Below are 25,205 nucleotides of genomic sequence, written 5' to 3'. Positions count from 1 at the left end.
CTTGTAGAATTCCAATACATATTGAATTGGCACCCAAATATCGTGATAGTATCCTACTTTTCATACATTCACCAATGTATTTCTACCTAACTTATTCTAGCATTGAAAAAGCTAAGTAAATTGAGTGTTGTGCTGCTGTGAATCCCAGCTCAGCTGTACAACATGCTCCCCAGTCAGGGTTGCCAAGTCCGCGTTTTTTCCGCCAAATTGGGCTACTTTTTAGGTGTTGCCGCGGGTAACAAATTTTGTCCGCGGGTTGGGCTTGGGCAGACATGAATAAAGATTCATATTTTGAATGACCAATGTTTATACCCAAATCCTGTCAAACTGACTCCAGGCCAGATCAGCATATAAACTATCCACATATGTCACATGCTTCACAGACAAATAATATGCCAATGCTGTGTGAGGCCACTCAGCACATGACCAATCACATCATCAGCACCACTCGCGCCCAGTGCCTGTCAGCTGAAGTAAGGTATCCCATATTATATTGTAAGTTCTGATATACTCTAAATTAAATAGGTGAAAGAACTGTTTTGGGAAATTGCCTTTAATGTTTATGGTGTTATTTTATAGATATTATAGTGCATTTTGCAATTATAGCAATGCTGTTGGACTTTAAAAGCAACATATATGGATTTTTATGGGTATATTTTGAGTTCTGGTATTGGGCTGATTTTTGGGCCCTTTTTATACCAGGTTGGGCGGGTTTTGGGCTGGTTTTGAGTTGCTGTTTGGCTGCTTTTGTCTCAGAGACCTGGCAACCCTGTCCCCAGTCCTTCTGTCAGAGAGGGGTTACAGTTAGGAGAGGAGAGAGGTTTTCCATCATAGTCCAGTAATTTTAGGCCAAAATTGGGGTCAACCTAGGACAAATTGCAAGAGAAGCAAACTCAACTGATTTTGTATCCTCAGTTTGTCCTGAGTGAGGGAAAAAAAGTCCCAAGAAATCCCTTTGGTGGAAAGTTTTGAAAATCACCTATTTATGACCATATAATACCAAAAAACACTGTTTTTAACACACAGGGGAAAGGGGTTCAAAATTTTACTTTCAGATATCACTATAAAAATTCACAAGTTGATTACACACACAAAGACAAGAAAAAAAGTAAATTACAAGTTCTTTGAATTATTCTGTTTACACATGCATATCACACATTATCTGATTTGATATGCGCTAATTGTAATATAAGGAATAAATGCCAGAACAGATATTTAAACAGTGAATTAAAAGGTTACTATATATACAGTAACCTTTTAATTCACTGTTATATAGTAACCTTTTAATTCAAGGTTACTATATATATAATAACCTTTTAATTCACTGTTTAAATGTCTCTTCTGGCATTTATTCCTCATATTCCTTATTAGCGCATATCAAATCAGATAATGTGTGATATGCATGTGTAAACAGAATAATTCAAAGAACTGGTAATTGACTTTTTTTCTTGTCTTTGTGTGTGTAATCAACTTGTGAATTTTTATAGTGATATCTGAAAGTAAAATTTTGATCCCCTTTCCCCTGTGTGTTCAAAAACAGTGTTTTTTGGTAATATGTGGTCATAAATAGGTGATTTTCAAAACTTTCCACCAATGGGATTTCTTGGGTCTTTTTTTCCCTCACTCAGGACAAACTGAGGATACAAAATCAGCTGAGTTTGGTTCTCTTGCAATTTGTCCTAGGTTTTTTCATAAAATGACTGGACTATCAGTCTCACTGTATGGTCTGACAGCCTCAGGGCCTCCTCACAGGAAGTGTCAGGGCCCGACTTTCCTCATGACCGAGAGGCCAACAACCTGTGCGGTGTGGAAGCCACTTGCTGTCCCTGAAATTGAAGTGCGCCCCCAACCGGCAAGTCCTCGTTACGGCCTGCCTTCCGCGCTGCAGTGTATGTGCTTGACCATAATACATATACACAAAACATCATGGCGGAGAATGAAACCCTGGAGTGTATAACGGAGCACGAACGGATTTTACAGGAAATTGAGAGCACCGACACGGCTTGTGTCGGCCCCACTCTCCGGTACGGAAATATGATTTTTGAAGTCTCTATGTATCGTATATCCGTGTCATTGGCTGTGATCATTACATTGCAACACATCTGTTCGTTACCTACCCTAGCATTTGCTAATCGGCTATCGTTCGAAAAATTAGCCTGCAAGCTACACGGTGAGCTATACTGAATGGAGACATGCGGCTAGGTGTTTGGCTAGCTAACAGACACATATTAGCCATCAGTTTATATTGTGCATTACTGAAACCGTGTTTGTCCGTGGTCTCCCGGTGTGGGTCTAACGGCCGACCCCGCTCACCTGTATGACATGTAAACATCATTGGTGGGTGTGGTAGTGGGGGTCTGTAATATTGTTGTGACCATATAACGCTAGCTAACGAGGCTAGCAATTTTAGCTGGTGTTAGTTGTTAAGCTGGAGTCAATTTGTTATATCACCGTTGCATGACTCATCTTGACCGTTGGTGCTGTGCTGTGTCAGGCGAACAACTTGATAGCGGCGCACTGGGATGGATAATCGCTGATTGCAATGTTAGCCGAGGAAGCTAGGTAGCTACGTTTCCTGGGTTAGCAGTTAGCCCTGGATCCCAAGGCCCGTGGTTGAGCAGACACTGTAACGTTATTTATCTAAACAAGAAATTGGTGTGTGTGTGTGTGAATTGCCCGAGGCAGCAAGCTTATTCGTGTCGAGCTGTCTCTAGGCCATGGTTATCTTTCAACATAGCAGGAGGAAGCACTGAATGTGTGCCCCGAGGCTGCTGCTGTCTGTCTCAGCACCAGGAAGGGCAGTTCCGCCCCTTCAGCCACTTCTGTGTGGCACTGGCTCCCATTTATTAATAGACACATTCATACTAGGGCTGAACAATATATAGTTACCGTTATCATATCGTCATTTTTTCTTTTATGCTGTGCGGGCAGTGCATTTTACATTATTTTATTCTATTAAAATTATAATTGTATTATTACTTTATTTTATTTTTATTTATTTATTTATTTTTTTTTAATTTTAATATTTTTATATATTTTATTTATTCTATCCTATTTTGTTTTATTATTATTATTATTATTATTATTATTATTATTTACTTTATCTGATTTTATTTTAATTGATCTTATCTTATTTTATCATGTTATCCTACTGTGTTTTTTTTTTTTTTTTTTACCTTTTTATTCTGCTTTTGTTGTGTTATTTTGTGGTGTTTTATCTTGCTGTGCAGCACTTTGGAAAACCTTGTGTTTGTTAAATTGTGCTATATAAATAAAGTGGATTGGATTGGATTGGATCTAGATATGAACATTCGCAATATTCATATATCAAAAGGCAGTTGGTATAATCACGCTGTTATTTGAAGAATGCTCAATTTTCTCTGTTGCTGCACTTAAAATATTGTTGAAGCATTGTGTTGAAGCAGAAGTTGCAGCAAAATGTTTGGTTTTGATTTTTTAAATTTATTTTAATGCAGCCTAATACAGTGGTTGGTCTGCTCTGATCAATGAAATACTTTGTGAAGTAACTGCATTTTGTATGTCCATTTGTATTGTTCTGTTTTTTCAAGAATGCTTAATTTTCGCTCTTGCTACACATAAAATTTCAAATAAGTGTATACCCATAGTCATATCACATATCACTATAAAGATACTTGGCATAAATATCAAGTCATGAAATTTTGTCCATAACGTACAACCCTAATTTATAGAGTTAAGTCAATATTTTTGTCTACAAATGCCGTTTTTGTTGTCTGTCAAGCAAATCCAGGTTTTGTCTGTTTGAGAATATTACATGGTCTCGCCATGACTCTATGGTTTCTAGTTCTATTAGAAAACTGGTTAGCTATTGATTACCTTCCTATTATGGAAGTTGTGTGTCAGGCAGGCCTTTCACTTGAGGCATCAAACACCCAGTTTCTTTAGTTTAGCTTGGTTATTAGCAGGCCTGGTTTGCTCCCTTCCACTTCCTAAATGCAGCTGTAAGAGGACTGCTATCAGCTTGGTATTGTTATGACCGCTTTTATCTGCAGGCTGTGAGCAGCTCTGTCAAAGTCAGGCTGTCAATCATTAATGGTGGGCTATATTTGCTTCAGCATAGTAGCTGTCCTGGAACAAGGAACTTCTTGATGTAAATTGCAGTTGCTTACAGTCAGTATTGCCACAGTCGGTGAGAAATCAGGACATGTGGCTCGAGAGATGTGCTTTTTTCAACAGCGCTTTAAAACCCCTGTGCTTAGAGTATTTACCTCAGTATATCATTCTCTGCAGTTGTTAATTGATAGTATAGTGTAGTGACAGTAGAAAAAAGACTTGCTGTGAAACTAGATTTATTCAGTGTGTTACTGTGGATATCATCAGTGTGTGTTTTACTTGTTACACTTACAGTTAGGTCCGTCAGTATTTGGACAGTGACACAGTGTTCATAATTTTGCCCTTTTACACCACCACCGTGGATTTGAAATGGAGTAATCAAGATGTGATTGAAGTGCAGACTTTCAGCTTTAATTTAAGGGGTTGAACAAAAATATGGCATTAACAGTTTAGGAATTACAGCCAATTTTATACATTGTCACCCCATTTTCAGAGGCACAAAAGGAATTGGACACTTGACTAAAAAGCACTTCCATGGCCAGGTGTGGCCTTTTCCCTTGTGTTTCCATGACAGATTATGAAAATAAAGGGCCTTGAGTTTATTCTAAGTGTTTGCATTTGCATTTGGTAGCAGTTTATCAGAACCCTCAACATGCGATCGAAAGAGGTGTCTATGCAGGTGAAGGAGGCCATCATTAGGCTCAAAAAGAAAAAAAAATCTATCAGACAGATAGCAGCAACTTAAGGAGTAGCCAAATCAACAGTTTGGTATATCCTGAAATAGAAGAAATGCACTGGTAAGCTCAGCAGCACCAAAAGACCTGGTAGACAGCAGAAGACATCTAAAGTGGATGACCAAAGAATTCTTTCCCTGGTGAAGAAAAACCCATTCACAACATCTAGGGAAGCCAAAAACACTCAAGAGGAGGGAGGCGTATGATTGTCCAAATCTACAGTGAAGAGACGTTTGTGAGAATATAAATACAGAGAGTATACAGCGAGGTGCAAACCACTGGTTTCACTCAAGAACAGGAAGGCCAGATTAGACTTTCCAAAAAATCATCTAAAACAGACTGTCCAATTCTGGAACCAGGTTCTTTGGACAGATGAAATGAAGATGAACTTGTACCAGAATGATGGGAGGAGAAAAGTGTGGAGAATGAAAGGAGCAGCTCATGACCCAAAGCAGAGCACATCATCTGTCCAGCATGGAGGAGGCAGTGTTATGGCATGGGCATGTATGGCTGCCAGTGGAGCTGGGTCTAGTGTTTATTGATGATGTGACTGCTGATGGAAGCAGCAGGATGAATTCTGATGTTTATAGGGCTATAATATCTGCTGAGATTCAGCCAAACGCCACAAAACTGATAGGACGGCGCTTCACAGTGCAGATGGACAGTGACCCAAAACATACTGTGAAAGCAACCGAACAGTTACTGAAAGCAAAGAAGTGGAATATTCCTCAATGGCCAAGTCAGTTCCCAGACCTCAACAAAACTGAGCTGCTTTTCACCTGCTGAAGACCAAACTGAAGGCCAAAAGACCCACAAACAAGCAGCACCTGAAGGCAGCTGCAGTAAAGGCTTCAGAGCATCTCAAGGGAGGGAACTCAGAATTTGGTGATGTGGCCCATGGGTTCCAGACTTCAGGCAGTCATAGACTGCAAAGGATTTTCCTCCACTGAATATAATCCTTATAATTATAGTTATATATGTCATGTATAGTGTGGCCAATTACTTTTGAGCCTCTGAAAAAGGGTTGATGATGTATAAAACTGGCTGTAATTCCTAAACGGTTAATGCCATATTTTTGTTCGACCCCTTAAATTACAGTTGAAAGTCTGCACTCCAGTCACATCTTGATTACTCCATTTCAAATCCACTGTGGTGGTGTACAAGGGCAAAATTATAATTGTTGTCACTGTCCTAATACTTATGGACCTAACTGTAATTGCAAAATGTACAGGACTGACTCTCTACACAAAGGAGGGCTGCTCCACTCCACTGATTTGTAGTGTGAAATTATACTACATATATATACTGTTACTGTAGTTGAAATTACTATAGCCCTGGAAAATTGTAACATGATTAACCCAATATATTGTCATTAATATATCTGCTCCATGGTATTGCTTTGCTCTGGTAGGTTAGGTGACTTGTATCCTGTTAGCTAACATGTGCAGGGTGTGTTAGGGGGAGCACAGTAATGCAGTGTTCAGCACTGTCACCTCACTGCAAGAAGGTCTTGGGTGCGATTCCTGGCCGGCTGGTCAGTGTCATTTCCTCCTGCCATCCAAAGACATGCAAGTTAGGTGAATTGGAGATATTTAATTGCCCCTAGGTGTGATTGTGCTCATTGGTCTGTCTGCCCTGTGATGGACCAGCAACCTGTCCAGGGTGTTTCCCCTGCCGTCCGCTTAATTAGTATTGGAAAGGCTCCAGCAACCCCCACGACCCTTACGAGGATAATGAATTAATCCTGTTAGCCAAAATATTTTATTCACATTGTCCAAACTTGATAAATTCCACAGCTGTAGGACCAAATTGCTTTGGTAGCTTGGTTAGGCTTGAATTCTTGTTGATTTGCTCATCCCCTTCTTTCCTATGTTTTTGAAAGAAATCAAGTGAATTTGCTCAGGTTTCAAACTGTGTACAGATTCTTAAAGTCAAGAAAATTAAGCGGAATAAGTCTGACAATAATTGAATTATATTTAATTATATTGTATCATTTAAATATTGTTTCCTTGTAATAAATGCTGTTTTTTCAGGTGATCATTTTTGTTCATTTTTCAAAGGATATAATATATAATATACACAATCACCTTAAATGGTGGTCTGTTGCTTACGTAAAGTCAACTTGGGGGTCTGGAACTAGGGATGGCGAAAATGGAAAATTTTCTTGGTCGACCACCGGGCCTCATTAATCGTTTATTTCGGTTAACCGAGAATATTATTTTACTGTCTGTAAACCATAAAAGAATAACCGCAACAAATAGAAGCTAGCAGCGCTAGCACCGGCGCCATTGTCTTGCCCCGGACGCATACCACTACGTCCGCGACAAACATAAGCTTGGCTCGTTTCTCCCGTAGATATCTATAATATCTATAATATAATTATAATATACTATAATGTAATTATTATCGATATCTATGGTTTCTCCGGTCTGTCTCTGCCAAGCTGAGCTCTGTGCGTAATGACGTCATGGAAACCCGGCAGAGCGTCCCGTCGCCATGTTTACCGTATTAAACTGTATGTAAGCGCAAGAGAAACTTCTCCGCCTTCAGGAACAGTTGGAATTTTTCGATCGATAAAACCTTACGGTAGTTACGGTATTTACAATCTGACATGCGCATTTGTGTCGGCGACGACACGTTCGGACTAGAGTGCCTTTAGAGAGAGAATGGCGACAACTCCGTTCACTCCAACGGTTCCCTTTTTTCACAGCAATGGCGGCGTAAGGAGACCCTCTCTCTACAGGCACTCTAGTTCGGGCTGAAAGGGTTTTTAACCGACAAGATTATTCGGTTAAAGTTCAAACGGTCAACAACCGGTCAAACGGCCACCAGTTAGCATCCCTATCTGGAACATGAAAAGTTTTAAAATGCTTGTTATGGGACTTGACTCTGTGTGCTTGAAAGCACTGTGCTTCTCTGGCTCTTTAATCCACTCTTTACTGCAAAGGTAGTCTAATGACAGTTTGAATTTGAATACCATTTGAATACCATGAAGTCTGCCTCTGTTGTTTCTCTCTTGGTTATCATCTTTTTTGATATCTTAATAAAAAGGTTTGCAGCTGGAGTTTTTTTTTTTTTTTTTTTTTTTCTGGCTAACATAATGAGTAGATATGCAGTCCAACAGTTCTGCCATGGTTTTAACGGAATACTGAATACGTGGGTTGAACAAAGCACCAAGCTTCGTTTTTTGTGGTTTGAGATGGCGTGTGTGCTGTGTTCCCTTTGAAGCCTAAGCAAATTCACATCACCTCATTTTAAAAACATGGGAAAACAGTGGTGAGCTTATTAGCAAGAAGTTACCTGATAATTAGCAAGATATGTGTAAAAAGTTGCAAGTAAGTGACCAGAAAATGACCTGAAATTTGCAGTTTACCATAAATTACCATAAAATTACAATAAATAAATAAATTGTAAGTAAAAGAGAAGAGAAAGAAAAGAAAGACAAAAAATTGAAATAAAAAGAAACTAAACAAAGTGAACATCACTGAGTGAGTGAAATAGGCTAAAAGCTAAAAACAAAAGCCTGAAAAGACATTTTGTCATCTAGCCCACTACTGCTACTGCTGGGACTGTAGTGTAGCTGTGGTGCTTTGAGTGACAAATATACATCTGTCCTAAATCTGTTGCTGTTGGGGCTGAAAGTATGACTCAAATTGAGGTTGTAAGGCTAAAAATGCTTTCAATCATAATATAAAGAATTACTAAAAAAAAAAAAAAAATGATTTCTTGTTGATACATACTCATAAACAATACACATGATCCTGTTTCTTTACAATGAGTTTACATGCACACACTATTCTGTATATTAGCTCATGTCCTTGCTAAAGTGAAAATCAGGGTAAGCTGATATGCACCTTGATATTTTAGATTTTGATTTGCTTAAATCAACATCTGTCATCAGGGAATTCTGGGAATTTCGAGATTACATGTAAGAATTTCCAAGGCCTTTTTAATGTCACTTGGAGTGAAATCTGAGACCGTTTTGCCACTGAAATGAAAACTAAAGAACTGTCTTGATCCATATCGAGTGTGGACCTGCATGACTGGCAGGATTTCTTAAGCAATGTAACCAGTGTTTGTGTTATTAACATGCGCCCTCTGTTGGTTGAATGGCCAAAAGTCAAGTGATTCAAAGTCTCTTTTATTTCCCATTTGTTTTTCAGTCCCTCATTTTTCATTTCATAACATAAGATCATCACTGATGATCATCACTGATGATCTTATGTTATGCAGGATGCTTCAGTAGTACTGTTCACACATGGCTTTTCCAGTGAACAGAAAACTTTTTCTCTGAAATGAAAAATGAGGGACTGAAAAACAAGGTTTATATGTTTGCATATGAAGTACTTTACATGATATATAGATTAAACAGGCCTCTAATCAGATATTGTTTACATAGAAAATAATTACTGTGTTGTGATAGCTATCTGGACATTATAAATGACTGCTTCCTTGTGCTTCCAGTGAACTCATTTGAATATGGCAGTTTTCAAGGTCATATAGAGGTGTGGAAGTTTCCAGTTTGCACCTGGCAATTGCAAATACAAATGCAGTTTTATTATAACAAGCAGAGAATACAATTCTGATTCCTACCTTTTATTTATGTTATACAAGTTACCACTTCATTTTGAGGCCAGCTCTGGTATGATATCATATTTTGTGCTAATTTATTATTTGTTTGTTTGTTTGTTTGTGATATTAATTCAGATTTTGTTTGACAGACATAACCAGGATGGCAAATTAGCACCTGGCAAGTAGATTTGTTTTTGCCCAGCAGACATGGTGGTGGGGTAAATGAAATAGCCTGCAGTTCTGTGGGGTGAAAAGGCCGCTGAAGCTACAAAAACAGTAAAGAATGAAAACGAAGAAGATTATTTAAGAAGAGAAGATTAATTAAAGGTGGTGAAAGGATGAGAGGGAAAAAGAACAAAATATGACAATGCAACAAAAGACAAAAGGACAAAAGACTTCAATCTGGAAGCAGTTAACCAGGGTCCAAAATTTTTGGCTCATCTGCTTATGACAGATAAACTGAAAAATTACCAGCCAAAAAGGCAGTGAGCAAATTAGAAAAAAATATTGCTGAAACTTAAGTTAAGAAAATAGGGAAAAAGAAGAAATTGTCAGAAAAGTATAGTCAGGTTCAAGCCAACAAAGACCATTAGAAGTTGAAAGTTTCAACAGCTTCATTAAAAATAACTGTCAGACTCTGTTTCAGGTATTGGTGTGGGCATATCCAACTTCTGATTAATAGTTCGATTTGTGTTACGCAACACCTATTTTGTGTGTTTGTAGCGCCTCCTACTGGTCTATTTTAAATTTTTATTTATAGTCTGATTTGTGTTATGCCAAACTCTCAGGGTATGTTCAGGTATTGATGTGGACATATCCTGCAAGTTTAGTAATGACTAGAAAAAGTATTTCTGATTTATTGTCTCATTTGTATTATACCATGTAGCTATTTTTTTTTTTTTTTTTTTTTTGCACTTGTAGCGCCCCCAGTGGTCGATTTCAGTGTAACTTTATGAGTATATTTCAGGTATTTATGTGGAAACATCCTGCGAGTTTCAGGGTGATAGGACAAACCATTTCTGATTTATAGACTTTAATCCTTTTATGTGCTAAGCCACATCCCTTTTGAAGTTGATTGGTCAATATTTTGAAAACAACATAAGATACCAACAAGCCTTATGCAACTTTTGATTAGCTTGATCCAATGATGATCCACAGCAAATTTCGAAGCAACTGGTCCTACAGCCTAGGATGAGATGTCAAAAATGTGTTTTTCAAAAAATAGTGGAAAATCCAATATGACAGAATTTATGGGTTCTTGGGACAGATTTGTATAGTGAGGACCAATGAACATCAGTGCTAAGTTTCATGTAAATTGGACTTGTGACATAGGACTTAAGTTGAAAAATGTTCACCTTTTATCATAGCACCCCCATCAGGCTGATTGGGGTCAAAATTCTTGGGCAACATTTGCACATACCATCCAACCAGTGTGTGACAAGCAAATAAGTAAGAAATAATCTGACAATTAGACAGGATGAAAATATGATTTTTCAAATGAACCATTTTGCCTATTGCCCCAAATTTCTAGGGATGGCATTGGTTTTAATTGACTTACTTTTAAAACACTTTGACCTGCTTTGGTATGAATTGTGTTGCATAAATAAAATCTGACCTGACAGCCTAATATTTCATTAGGCTGTAAAAGATGGTTAGGCCAGAGGCCAGCATTGGTTGTGGATCTATTTCACGAGTTCCTTTGTGACAAGCTCACCATGGCTGATAAAAAGGAATTGAGGTGTCAAGCTGAAGCTGACGCAATGTGAAGCCAGAACAAAGTTTTGACCTAAACCATGATTTTTTGGTTAGCTTTCAACTCACAGAAATGTTTTACAAATGTGACTTTTCAGCCAGAAATCAGAAGGTTTAAATTGTAATGTCAAGGCTCCATCACTAGATGGAGCGCTTGGCTCACGACTGGTGGTTGCAAGGCGAGTAGACCTTAAGTTGGAGATTTTCTATCCTGGAATTCTCATAAGTGATGTGCCGGGACTCACCAGAACTAAACCTGTCACCTACTTTTGGTCCTAAGACATAGTGTGCTATCATCTGCAGGCTATGGGCATCACAGTTATTAACAGCATTGTGTATTCCTTGTGCTTGTTTTGCAGAATGAACTGGTTTAGCTGTTGATGAACAATAATTTTAATCCAGGGGATTCTCAGCATGTTAAGCCCTGAACTGTCTGCTTAATGTGCTTTTTTTTCTCATCAGCTGAAGGAAAAATTCATCCCTTTCACTGCCATCTGAAGGCCTATGTCATCTCTCTTTCTGACATAACGCACATATTTTATACAACAAGGATTAATGCAGAAGTAGGATTCATGCACATATTTATAGCTAAGACACACTCATTTCACTTATGCTTATAATATATTCTAATATATTCTTGTCTTGAGAATTTTAGCAACTGCAGCTGACCCACAGGGATCAATAAAATGTTTCTGATACGGATTTGGATTCTGATCTGTCAACATTATGCTGTGGACAAAAGGGAGATTTTATGGAGCATAAACTGCTGAACATCCTTGATTTCTTTCAAAAACTTGATGAAACAGACAGTTTAACAATTTATGAAAAATTTACCAAAACATTTGTTTAAAAAATACAAACAAACTTGAATCTTAAGATTTATTAACAGTTATTAATAGTAAAAAAAATAAAATAATAAAATATAAATAAATATGAAATATACAGTAAAAATATTTTTTAAAAATCACCAGAAAATCTGATTTCTGATCAGTGGTCAGTGATGCTGGATCAGATTTCTTGTGTTTAAATGTGTATAAGCATTGAATGGGTGTTGACAGGTCACACAATGAACACAAACCACAATCTCTATGTAAGGACATTAGGGTCTCTATAGGGCAAAATCGCTTATTGAAAAGGTGAAAGTTCTGGATTAGACTGTCTCTCTGTTTTATCTGGCAACATTTATTTCACACAAATGTGGATATGTGTCAGTAAAATGGAAATTAATGGGAGAAATGCCAAAAATTCATAAATCAGTCACAAACTTGCAAGCAAAAAAATCATTAATTTATCAGAAAAAAAACGTATGTATTTATGAGAAAAAAAAACTTGAAAATTCGGACACGATAGAATCGCAAATTTACAAGAAAAGTTTTACAAGAAAAAAACTGGGAGCTAGTTAGCTAGCCAGTTTTTGTTTATTTTAGTGTGCCTGTCTGTGTGTGTATGTGTGTGTGTGTGTTTCATGTAAATTTTTTTACTTTAATCTCAGAAATTCTGTTTTTTTTCTCTGAATATTATCCCCCTTTCCCTGGCTCCAGAATGTTTTTCCCCGCTACAATGGCCTAAATACGCTGTTGTAATAATCAGACCATGAGGAGTTTTAACTCAACACATTTTGGGTCTTTTAGTACAAAAATGAACTAACTTGCTCAACACATGGTCTACAGTCTAGGGGCATATTTTTTCAGCCTGTTTCATCAGTGTGTTTCAAGGCTGTGTCTTAGTTCTCTAACCCATATTGGTTTCCATTTAGGCCTGTTACTGTAGCCTGCCAACATTGGTTCCTACTGCCTGCCTTTACTCACAAACAAATTCTCTGTATATAGACATGCAAATGACCTCCCACACATACTCTGCTGACAGTCTTTGCACACACTCACATACACATGCAAACAACCAGCACCTCATACTGTACAGTTGCTCTCAGTATCACAGAGACTCAGTCAGGTACACATAGACACAACCATCTGCTCCTGTTGAAGCTAGGCCAGGATGTGACAGATAGAGACGGAACTAAGTATGCGTGTGTGTGTGAGAGGAGCAGCTATTCATAGCATGGTTCTTTACAGTACTGTGCTAACAACTGGCCACCTGGGCCTGCCCATAGCCACAGTGCACTGTTGTTTTTCAATATTTTTGCAATTCATTTGCAGTATTTCTGACACGCAAGCATTAGAGTACCAGGCTGATAGTGCTTGCATGCATGCAAGTGATTTCACACATCTAGTGTAATATCTATACACTTCATGCTTCTGCTAATCTTTTCCCAAAGCAAGCAGTTGTATTTTAGAACTGACATCAATAACTAAACAAACTAAACAAAATCATTTTTACACATGTTATACTTAATTTATTTTGAAACATTTACTTGACTGTTTGCTGTGTTCCCCTCTCTTCAATCCCCATTTTTCCTCATCCATTTCTCTGTCTCAGGTCTGTTTATGATGACCAGCCCAATGCCCACAAGCGCTTCATGGAGAAGCTGGATGCCAGGATAAGGAATCATGATCGTGAGATTGAGAAGATGTGCAATTTCCACCACCAGGGCTTTGTCGACGCCATCACAGAACTCCTCAAAGTCCGTGCTGATGCAGAGAAATTGATGGTGAGAAATTGATCTTGAAGAGCTGATAACAGGGCAGGAGACCATCTACTGAGCAAATATAGCCACTTGCCCAGATTTCAACATATTTTTATAAAGGCTAATCAGTCATATTATAAAGGCTAATCAGTCCAGTCCCGTCAATCAGTTATAGCATTAGAAACACCAACGCAAATCTCTGAATTAACAAATGTTTAACATACAAAATACAAGAAACATAGATAAAAATTTGCTTGTAGTTTGCAGAAAATAATCACAAGAAAACTATATTTAAAATTATTAAAATTATATGTTTAAAGGTTTGATCAGTGATGCTGGAAGTGAAACAAAAATTGTAACCTTATGTCATTACAGCAACTATTACTTACTTGGTACAATGCTACAACTTAGTGTTTTTGTCTTTGTGTAACACCAAATGAAAGACAAATCCAGTGGAAAAAGATAATACCTAACCATATCATAAGAAACATCACCCCACCCACTCACTTTTATTCTGCTGTTTTTCAGGTAGAGAGGCGTAAATCCAATCATGTAAATCCAAATTGTGATACCGATTAATGAACAATTCGGAGTATCACCCCTGATATTGATATTGGTCGAACCCTAATCTCCAAAGTTAATTGAAAGACTTGAAGGGGCCTCAAGGAAACATCTCATTTTTCAGGTTTAATGCAGTGAAAAATATCCCTGAGCCACATATTGAAGGTGGGAGGGGAGATGTGCTTGCATTTAAAAAGAATGAGGCATCTGGCTGACAAGGTGGTGAAAGCCAAGATAGACTGATTTGCATTTGTTAAATTGAGCTAGACTGAAATTCCAAATAGGGCCCTCTGAAAAGCGTGTTTAAAGGCAATTAATATCTCAAACCAAAATCCTGTCAGTTTGGGGCATGTCTAGGATTCTGTATCTTGCTCAAGGACACTTCAGCAGGGGTAATGCTTGCTGACACAGGGTCTTGAACCTGGGTCACTCACTACACCACCCTACTTTCTATAATTGGAAGTGGGAGGAAAAAACTTGTTTGCACTGTAGCCATACAGCTGTCACATTACATAAAGATAGCTTATTATTCAGCAAATAACCCAACCACACAGTCCCCCAATTATATAAATGCAGCATATTCAGATTAATAGCCAAGAGGCCATTCAGGTCAGTGGCCCTAGCCATTGTCCTCCAGGAAGTAATGAGAGTTTTACACAAAATGACCACATTATATTACTGCCATGACCTAATGAGAGACAGCTAGCATGTGGGAAACTGTTGAGATCAGTGGCTCACTCCAATTGACTGCACCTGCACTTCCATCCATCCATCCAACTGTAACAGTTAATGTCAGTGATGCAAATCAGCACTTTATTTCAAATGGATGAGCATGAAACAAAGACCAAATGGAGGAAGTTAAAAATGAAAAAATAAGACCTTAATGAATCGCTGTACATTCAGAGACAGACACATTCAAATGGTAATCCCACAGAGGGACAGATAGAGTGGCAGAAAGTTGAGTTGGCAGAAATTAGTGTTTGAAACAATAGCCCATCTATAGAGTTCACCAGCCCACTTTCCACTACAGGGCCAAATAGAGCTAACCAGGGTTTGTTCTCTCAGGCGACAGGGTAGCTAATGACTACAGACACGGTGCCATAATGGAAGGGTCATAGGTTCCATTCCTGCAGCAGCCAATTTGTGCCCATTGACAGCCACATGTCTGGTGAACCTGTGCAGTCATGAGTCATTGAGAATAAGAGCTTCAGCCACAACCTGGAAAAGTCTAAAACTGTAAAATATCATTTTGCATGCACAGGGTGGTGCAGAATGTTTCTCATGTAAGCCTTTGAATTAAATTCACTTTATGTCTTTATAAACATTTTCAAGGAGGGATTTTTGTAATTTTCTAAATTTGAAAAAAAAAAAAAAAGCAAACGTATGAAAATTTTCTTGTAATTTGCTCATATATATATATATAGATAGTGAGATAGATAGATAGATAGATAGATAGATAGATATAACAGTTAGTTCCAGTGGTGCAGTTCAAGTTGACAAGAGGTGTTTCATGAGTCCTGCTATACACTATAAAAGAAATTATATTTTACTATTAATTGCATTAATACCAGGGATTTATGTTGTAACGTTAGCGCACCGTGTCCACAGAAAAAGATGGACACAAGTTAAATCATGAAAGCTAATCAGAGGACGACATGAGGGAGCACAGAAGTGTCATTTCCAGTGGCCACTTTCTTCCTGTTTGCCCCCACTGGCTGCCTCCCAGGCCGTGGTTGTGGTTTTGGAGATGAGGGTCAGTTTACATAGCCTTTACTGGCAGTTTTCAGGACAAGAAAGTAGCGTGAGACAGAATACTGGAAACCTCCAGGTAAGCTCACTTGCACTCAGGAAGCTTTTTGTTTGTCACTACCTCATCTTTACCTCCTCCCGGATCAGTAACATTACTGCACGTATGCACTTCAATGAGCCACAGCTAAAACATTGTGTAAAATAAATCCATTTAGTCCCATTTATTATGGTTGTGTCATTAAAACAGTGAAACACCTCGCTTGTTAGCTACGGTTCGCTTTGTTGGTTAAATTTAAGTTGGCTAACTAGAATTAAAAAGGTGAATTAAGACATAAGCCAGATATAGGCTAATGCGTTTTTTCAAATTTCAAACTCTTTTCCACTCAAATTTTGGAGTGGAGCATTTTCTTGCTCTGGTGCTGCACCACTGTTGAATGAATACAGAAAATCAGTGATTATGTAGTTGATCCCCAGTCTTGGCAAGACCCTTGTTTGGAAGCTCCACCGTGGAAAGGATTGTGATCAGAAAGCCCAGTGGTCAATTGGGTCATGGCTCTCAGCCGCTTGACAAGAGCCGAGAGTTCAAAAATCTTCATCCAGAATCGAGAAGTTTGTCACTGAATCTGTGAGAAAGGGCCTGTCACAAGCCATTAAACCCCATGAAAGGCCCAGCGTACCGACGCTGGGTTCAGGTCCTCTCTGCCCAGTTAATCTAAATTTGCCTGCCTTTGTCCCTGCCCCATCATGGACAATGAGCTGATTACAAGGCTGAGCAGTTGCAGTGAGGGAGGGAGGGAGAAGAGCTAGCATGGAGGGAGTGGTAGTGGATTGAGAGTGGAAGTAGCCTAAGTGATGAATGGATGTAGATGGCGGTAGGATGCATGACTACATGAATTGAGGGACACCAGGGTAAACACATGTTGTTGAGAAGTCTGAAAATCTCACAAGTGACCTGTACTTAAAGCCATAAAAATCAGCAAAATGTCTGTCATACGAGGGCAGGTTTTTTTGTTGTTGTTGTTGTTGTTGTTGTTGTTTTTGGTGCAACCATAAAATGAGATAGTGGTTTCTTTACATTCAGTGACATTTAGTTAGCTCTTTGAAATCTATGCAGATTACAAAAAAGTTACAAGAAACTTACTAGAAAATGGCCAGAAAATAGCAACACAAATATATAGCAGAGACACGAGAAAAACATGGAAATAATAAGTAGGCTTATACATAATTTAAAAAAGCAACGACTATTTAACATTACATGGCTGTCTTTGAGGTGCTTTGCCAAAAAAAAGTGTTTCTTCCTTTCATCTGGAAACTTTGATGAATGATGATTTTGCCGATTTATTGTTATCCCCTGAGCATTGGCCTCGAATGTGAAATCCTTTCATGCACGACTTTTGCTGCATTTCTTCTGGACAAGCCATGGCAGAGCTGCTGCTCCATCTTTCATGTGTGTGTCTCTTCTTTGGCGCACACTTGAACAAACGTAAATAGTATGTTTACTGCCCCTATCAGTTTTGGAAGAATATATTGAAGGCTGAAGGCTAAAGCTAAATAAATATTAAATCTAAATAAATGTGATGTGGTGCCATCGAAAAACAGGTACCGTTGTATTTTTTGGCTATTGGGATCGACTTGTTTCCGAAGTATCGAGTCATGTGACCTCCTTAAAAACAACATCAACAACAGAAAATTAGTAAAAATGATCAGAAAGTTAGCACTAAAAAAAAGGATATATATAATTTTCATTAAGGGGTGTAACAGTTCAATAAACCCATGGTTTTGTTTGTATTGCTGTTTTTGGGTCACAGTTTCTGTTCCAGTTTGGTTTGTTTTGTACATTCTTTCCATTTGCATTGTTGTCTGTATCTTGTCTCATGAACAACATCCTTTTTTCAATCAGAGAGTTGGGATAGCAATATGGAATCAGCAAATATTCTTTCAAACATAACAAAATAATTCTTTCAGTATATTCCTTAATTCACCAGCTCAGTGTGTGGTTAGATGAATCATACAGTGGATTTTTGTGTAACAGTACACTTTGCAGGGTGTGTTGTCTATTTAATGGTTCGATACACCCCTAATGTATGTGTTTGTGTGTGTGTGTGTGTATAAGAGCATCAGCCACACACACAGACACACACACACACATAAATAGATAAATATAGATAGATAGATAGATAGATATATACTGTATATAGCATGAAAAATACAGGAATATTATTTATAATTGTTTTGTCTATTATCGATTTAAAATTAAATGACAATAAAATTGCCATAAATTACCATTAATTTACTGAAATGTTAATGTTTGTGAGCAGTTCCAAAAAGTGTGGAAGAGCTTGTTCACCCCTGTTATTGTTCATTGCCAAAGCTATTAGCTAGGTAATTATTGTTCACCAGCCTGAAAACAATGTCACACCTCCACCCTGCGACAAACTAAGACCACATCGAGTTTACTAACACGACTAACTCAGTGTAACTAGTGAGATAGATGACCTGGCGTTTTGAGATGGAAAATATGCTTGATGCTGTGTCTGTTTTCAAAGGGCCAAGTGACAGACACTAATCGAAGACTACAGGAAGCTGGGAGGGAGGTAAGGACATGAATGCACGTGTAAAATGCACCAACACACATGCACACACACACACACGCACACATGCGCGCGCGCACGTGCGCACACACGAGTTTCTGTTATGCCGTCAGCATATATGTATGCCAGTCAAATGTGAAGTATTTTTTAACCATAGTGTGGTTTTTATCTTTCTTTCTGTCTTTCTGTCTTTCTTTCTTTCTTCATCAGGTCACAGCTCAGACGGAGGAGGTGATTCGCTGTCGGATCCAGCAGAGGAATATGGCCACAACTGTGGAGAAGCTACAGCTCTGTATTCCAGGTAGCATAGCTGGTTGTTTGTCAGTGTGATGGTTTTTTCATTTATACATCTGGTCTAGTGTTAGCATGTGCAACATCCAACTCGCAGGAGCTGCTATCACACTTTTTTGTAAAGTGTGATAGCACTGTATCAAAATTCACATAAAATTCACAAAATATATGTATCACAAAATCATAAATGAATTATAGAAAATAAACTGTGCAACTACTGCGAATGCATGTTACAGTTACTACTATTAGTAATATTACTGTATTGCTGCTGTACCACTATTTCTGTTACCATTACAAACCATTCCAGCTATTTCCTCTGGTTTAACCACTGTTGATGCTGTTATTTTTTCTACTATTATTGCTGTTGTATTATTACTATTTTAGGCCAATTCCAGAAATTTACAGAAAAGTGATGCAACTGCAGATTATAAACTGATTATAAACCTATTTGTCCCAGGGGACTTGGTTTCACATCTCTAGCCGATATGGTTCTTTAGTTAGCACTTGGTATGGGACCTTGTATTTGTAAAAAAAAAAAAATAAATAAATAAATAAATAAATTTTGTGGAACATGATCAAGTGTTAATTGTAGTAAAAGAATGAAGAAATGTACTTATTCCTGCATTTTGACCACTCTGTTTATTTCCATTTTTATTCTAGTTTATCTTTATTTTATCTCAATGAATTCATTCTTTTTTCTAGTTTGTGTGTCTTTAACACCTTGCCTTAATTTCTTTTTAAATCTTACTGTTGTGTGAAACACATGAATTGCCTTGTGTCTGCAAGGTACTATAAAAATAAACTTGCCGTGTCTTTTGCGTCCCTCAGCCACTGTGTTAACATGCACTTTAATGATTTGATCATTCACCACATATGTGCAGTTATCTGATTTCTTAAATGCCATGTAAACATGAAAGCCGGCCTTCATAATCGGGGTAAGGGATTAAGAGAGGGGCACTTGGATTTCTCCAGGAGAAACCTGATCTTTACACACCAATCTGTTTTGTATATGATGATTGTAGAATGCCATAGCACAAAAACCCATCTTTAACCAGTTACTTCTTACTTTCCTTCAAGATTTCCTTCAAGTTTTTGAGATGTATTTTGATTTAAGATCCAAGAAAAGCCAAAGAAGTTACAGCAGCATCTTAACAGCTCTTTCTGGAACCATATATACCTTAACTGTAAACCAATATGATCTGTGATGTGTGTATGTTGAATTTTGTTACAGGGCATCACTAATGTACAATTCTTTGTTTACCTTCTTTCCTTTTCAGTTCTGGAAATGTACAGCAAACTAAAGGAGCAGCTGGAATCCAAAAGGTATCCATCTCACACATCATGCCATTATAGTATGGTTGACGTATACACTGAATCATACAATAGTTGCTACCCTTATTGAAAGGACTCCAATGTTGTGGGCAAAATTCCCTTTTCCTGACTTCCCTAGATTGAGATTTTTGGTGGTGGTGCAGTTCTTATACATAGCATTTCCTGTTAGCTTAGCATAAATACTCGAAGTCTGTGGGAGTTGTTAGTCTGGGTCTGTCAAAGTGAAAACATAAACCTCACAGCAGCTCCAAAACTGTTTTATTTACACATTGTATCATGTGCATTTGAAGTACCTTCATGAAAGAAAGTTGAAGATTTGGGGATGAATTCAACAATTGCTACCATTTTATCTAAATTTCATCTCATGTAATATGATGCAGGTTTGGTTGAACCTCTGTTTTACCCCATGAACTTCATGCTTGGCCGATGCAGCGGGTCGTATTTACACGTTGATCTGTAAAAAGAGGGGAGCCAAGTTCACTTAGGACGGGAAAATAATGACCCTTCCTTGTTCATTACTGTCTGCCAGGGCCTCCATAAAGGAAGGGGCCATTCACTGGCAGGACAATTGACCCTCAATGTGCCCTTGTTCACAGCAAGGCCCCTTCACTGTAGCCCTGTCACGGCTCACAGCCAAATGAAGGCAATTAGACTTCGCTAGCCACCCTGTGTGTTTGAAAAGGGATTCTTGTGTGTGTGTGTGTGTGTGTGTGTGTCTATGTTCGAGGCAGCGGTTTGAGTATATGTATATGAGTGTGTGTGCATGTATATGTGTATGTGGTGTCTTCTTAAAGCACTAATGACATGGCCTAAATGCTGTGAGTCAGGATGAGTTCACATGTAGCGCACACACACCATTATCATACAGAGGATGTATGCGCTGATGCTTGGCTCACATTCTGTTTGAAGTCATGCCACTTGCTAGTTTTGTGGCTTTTGTGACTGCCGTCCGGGAACTCTGCACATTGACAGACCTTTCCACTGTAGATTTTATGAAGCCGTCTTCTGTTCCTGTGTATCCAACACATTTTACACTCATTGACCGACCAATTAGATCCCTCCACAGCCTGCCCATCAGCCTAATGATGGGAGCTCAGCACATTGACCCACAGCTGAACCCTCGGTGATGCGTGCACACGATGAAAGACCACAATATCTTGATCACAATGAATGCAAAGCCGGCATTTTAAATTTAAATTTTACTCTGCATTCATTTAGTCTTATCTTGAGTGTTGCCCAATCACCTGGTCAAGTGACAGAAATATTTCAGAAATATCTTTCTCAGAGGGAATTTAAGCATCCAGTCGCTCAGTAGCTCATCTTATGAAACTTCAGATAGTACAGAACAGAGTGGCGACGTTGATTCTGCACTGTCCTTTATACACCACCATAAGATGCGCAAAAGATTATTATGGGTAACTGTGGAAGATAAATAAAATTCTTGGTATGTATGCATAAGGCATAGAAATTGAATGGGTAGAAATGGCATGGACCTTTTTAGGCCTTTGGTTCACAGTATTTCCGGCTGGTTCACCTTGCCATGGCAACAGCTGCAAACGTTTAAGTGATGTCATGGCGTCGGCAGACACCATGACATTCAGTAGAGTTTGTTTGCATAACTTTATCGAAACTTACATGGTGACAAAAGCAGCAGCTGCTGCCTGGTGCGTCTCTCTATCGTGATATCGCAGCTTGCAGCAACAATGAAGGAGGTAGTCAAAGTTAATGCATGGAATTAATTGAAATCATCATCTGTTGCTAAAATTGGTGGTGATGGATAAGACTTAACAACTATTGGAGGGATTGCACCCCTAAATTATGTTTTTTGTGGCTTGTCTGTCTCTAGATATTATGCTGCATTGAAAACCATGGAGCAACTGGAGAAAGTCTATATCCCACGGTAGGTCTATAGCTACAAGGTTCTTATACAGGTCTGGATCAAATGAAAAGTATGAAAAATTAATTGCACAGTGCACTGGCTTTGTGATTTTTGGGACTGCACAGTCATGAAGAGTCATGATGTTTTGCAGAGTAATCGTAAGTAATATTAGCCTTTGAAACCCAGAGGTGGGCTGAAAAATATTCAAAACATTGTTTATTGTGCCTGTGGAGACAGGGTGTAGTTCCTGTCTTTTATTTAAAAAAAAAAAAAAAAGAAGAAGAAGAAGAAGGAGAAGAAGAGGAAGAAAAAAGAAAGAAAGTTTAAAAAAAATGTTAGATAAGAGTAAGAAAAGGTCAAAGGAAAATTCAGTAATTATGAAAATTTTAAATAATTTATTTTTTAAAAGTTACACATTATGTATACATAAAAAAAAACAATCCAATTTTTAAAACGTATCTATCCCTCCTCCTTAAAAATAACTGCATTTTTTTAGAGGTATTTTACAAAAGAAAAAAGGGAATTCCATTCAGGTTTCAAATTAATCTGCTCTGCTTTGACTGTCGTATTTTCTGGCTGTCACCAGCATTCATCATAGCAAACAGTAACAGTATTGGACCGCCTAATATGGCAGCTATTTTGTTGTATTGTCATGTGTTTTAGTATGTATAAAACTGGATAATGCTTGGTATAAATGTTTAAAGTAGGTCCACTTGGATTATTTTGCTGTGTCCCCTGTAGGGTCAGTCACTACAGGTTCTGTCAAATCATGGCAGAAAACCTTCCTAGACTGAGAGAGGAAATCAAGGAAATCTCCATGTCAGACCTTAAGGACTTCCTGGAGAGTATCAGAAAACACTCAGACAGGGTTGGAGAGACCGCCATGAGACAGGTTTGTGAGTGGAGGACACAAAACCTCAGTTCTAACTTTTTAATGTTATACTACAGCATTCTACTGTGATTCTACCTATGATTCACCCAGTGCTGTTGTCATTCAGTTTTCTCATAAGTGTCATTGAGTAATATACAGTATATGAATATTCTATAACTAGCCTTAAGCAGACTTAACTGGCCAATGAAAAAATAAAACCGTAGTTTCAGAGATATAGAGATATATTCCACCTGCAAGAATGTCTGAGGGTGCACTTAGGGTGCGCTCACACGAGGCAATCCGTACCGTACCCAAGCACGTTTGACCCCAAACGTGCTTGGGTACAAATATATGTATATATATATGTTTATATAGATGGTTGGGCCTTTTCTCTCAATAGGCTTTAGTAGTTTCTTCAGCAGTAGTTGTGATATGGAAAAATATGACTTTAGAATGCGTATGTGTGTGTGTGCGCACGTGCGTGTGTTTGATGTCCCTCCAGGCGCAGCAGCATAGGACTTTTAACAGTGCCGTAGCCAAGCAGGCCAGTATGGGCCACTACACCAAGCCTGTGTACTCCCTCAACGGACAAGCACACACTCACCCACACAACGGGCTGATGATAGATGACACAGGAGAGGAAGAAGAAGGAGATGAAGAGGTGACGAAACTGTGTATTTGTTTTTGAGTGTGTCCTAGCCAAGAGGGAAATGGAGTTTCAGCCAGAGTGGTCAAACTAACAGTGCAGACCGCAAGCACTGTCAGCAAAAAAAATTCACAACATACAATCAAAATAGTTTGATTTTCAAATGTCAGTTCTGTTGAGACACCCTCCTTATTTAGGTCTGCTTCTGTTGCCACAGAACTGTGTATATAATAGATTATGCTGCAAGATGTTTTTTTCACCTAGATTTAAGTTGCTTGTTATAGACTAAATCAATTTATTCCCGTTAATTCCCATATATTCCTGTTAATTCCCATATATTCCCGTTAATAGCCATAACCATTACCATGTAATAATGTTTGTTCATCTCTGTTCGGCAGGTTCTTACAGCTCAGGACCTTGTGGACTTCTCACCTGTCTACAGGTGTTTACACATCTACACTGTACTGGTAGGTGACACATACATGCCATCGCAGTGTGCATCTGTGTATTTTCACATCATCACATTCAGCACAATGGATTTGTGAAGATACACAGTCCAGGCCAATCTAAGATTGACCGAGCAGTAACCTTGTTGTGTTTTTTTCCTTTTCCTTTTGTTTTTGTTTTGTTTTGTTTGTCTTTTTTTTTTTTTTTTTAAAGGGGGCCTTATTGGGCAACGAGGTCCCTGCATTCATGTTGGGCACGAACAGCCCACCATCATAGAGCTGGTAGCTGATTGAGAAACATTCACGCACACACACGTCTCTGCAACAAATAGAGCCCCCTCTAATGAGAGAACATAGACTTCTGACTGAGCCAAGAGTAACTCAGGGGACGAGCATGCACACATATACACACACACCCACACATACACACACACACACCCACACAAACACTAGTTTTAGTTTTAGGGCTACTCAAAATGTCCTCACAATCTGAATTGTCCTCACAAGAACTGTGGCTTCTCAATAATTGATGCTCACATAGCTAAACAAGCCCACACACACGCACACACACACACACACACACACACACACACACACACACACACACACACACACGCATGCACACACAGAATACATTATGAGTTCATCTCCAGAAATGTATAACTGGATTTTTTTTTATTTACATTTGAGAGCACACAATCCATCTCTAAATGGCTGGAGCCACACATTCATCCTAGTCCAACCATATTTCTAATTATTGTGAGATTTTTTAAGTATTTCATAAGTGTTTCATAATTGCTCATAATTATCACAATTTTACCATAATTGTGTGAGAGTATTCTCATAATTTAGAGACACTGCATCACTGTTATGAAATACTGAAGTCATAATTATAAGAAGACATCTCCAGATTTTAGAATATATATATATATATATATTTTTTATCTGTGGTGCCACTTCTGTGACCCACTCTCTTCATAGCACTCACAGCACTGTAAAGGAGTCTGTGGATGTAGCTGTAAATTTACCAGTGGCCTCGGCAGCTCCAATGACTTGTTCTGCCTCTTTCTCTTTCTCATAATCTCAGTGCTCACCTGAAAAATGT

General features: G+C 38.4%; 1 protein-coding gene across 4 annotated transcripts in view; it reads left to right on the top strand.

Annotated features, from left to right (window-relative positions):
• Positions 1 to 1,901: 1,901 nt before the first annotated feature.
• exoc6 (exocyst complex component 6) overlaps positions 1,902 to 25,205 on the top strand; it is a 64,461-nt gene continuing 41,157 nt past the window's right edge. For all 4 annotated transcript variants that reach the window (XM_030077157.1, XM_030077156.1, XM_030077155.1 and 1 more), the window contains exons 1-9: positions 1,902 to 2,024; positions 13,587 to 13,758; positions 18,591 to 18,638; positions 18,846 to 18,936; positions 20,204 to 20,249; positions 22,105 to 22,158; positions 22,879 to 23,029; positions 23,511 to 23,669; positions 24,053 to 24,121. In XM_030077157.1, the coding sequence (XP_029933017.1) occupies positions 1,927 to 2,024; positions 13,587 to 13,758; positions 18,591 to 18,638; positions 18,846 to 18,936; positions 20,204 to 20,249; positions 22,105 to 22,158; positions 22,879 to 23,029; positions 23,511 to 23,669; positions 24,053 to 24,121 (888 nt within the window). In that variant the 5' untranslated portion in view covers positions 1,902 to 1,926. The remainder of the gene's footprint in view (positions 2,025 to 13,586; positions 13,759 to 18,590; positions 18,639 to 18,845; positions 18,937 to 20,203; positions 20,250 to 22,104; positions 22,159 to 22,878; positions 23,030 to 23,510; positions 23,670 to 24,052; positions 24,122 to 25,205) is intronic.

The sequence above is a fragment of the Myripristis murdjan genome, chromosome 19 (genome assembly GCF_902150065.1).
Source record: "Myripristis murdjan chromosome 19, fMyrMur1.1, whole genome shotgun sequence".
Lineage (NCBI taxonomy): Eukaryota > Metazoa > Chordata > Actinopteri > Holocentriformes > Holocentridae > Myripristis > Myripristis murdjan.
This window is presented reverse-complemented; position numbering and strand designations above follow the sequence as displayed.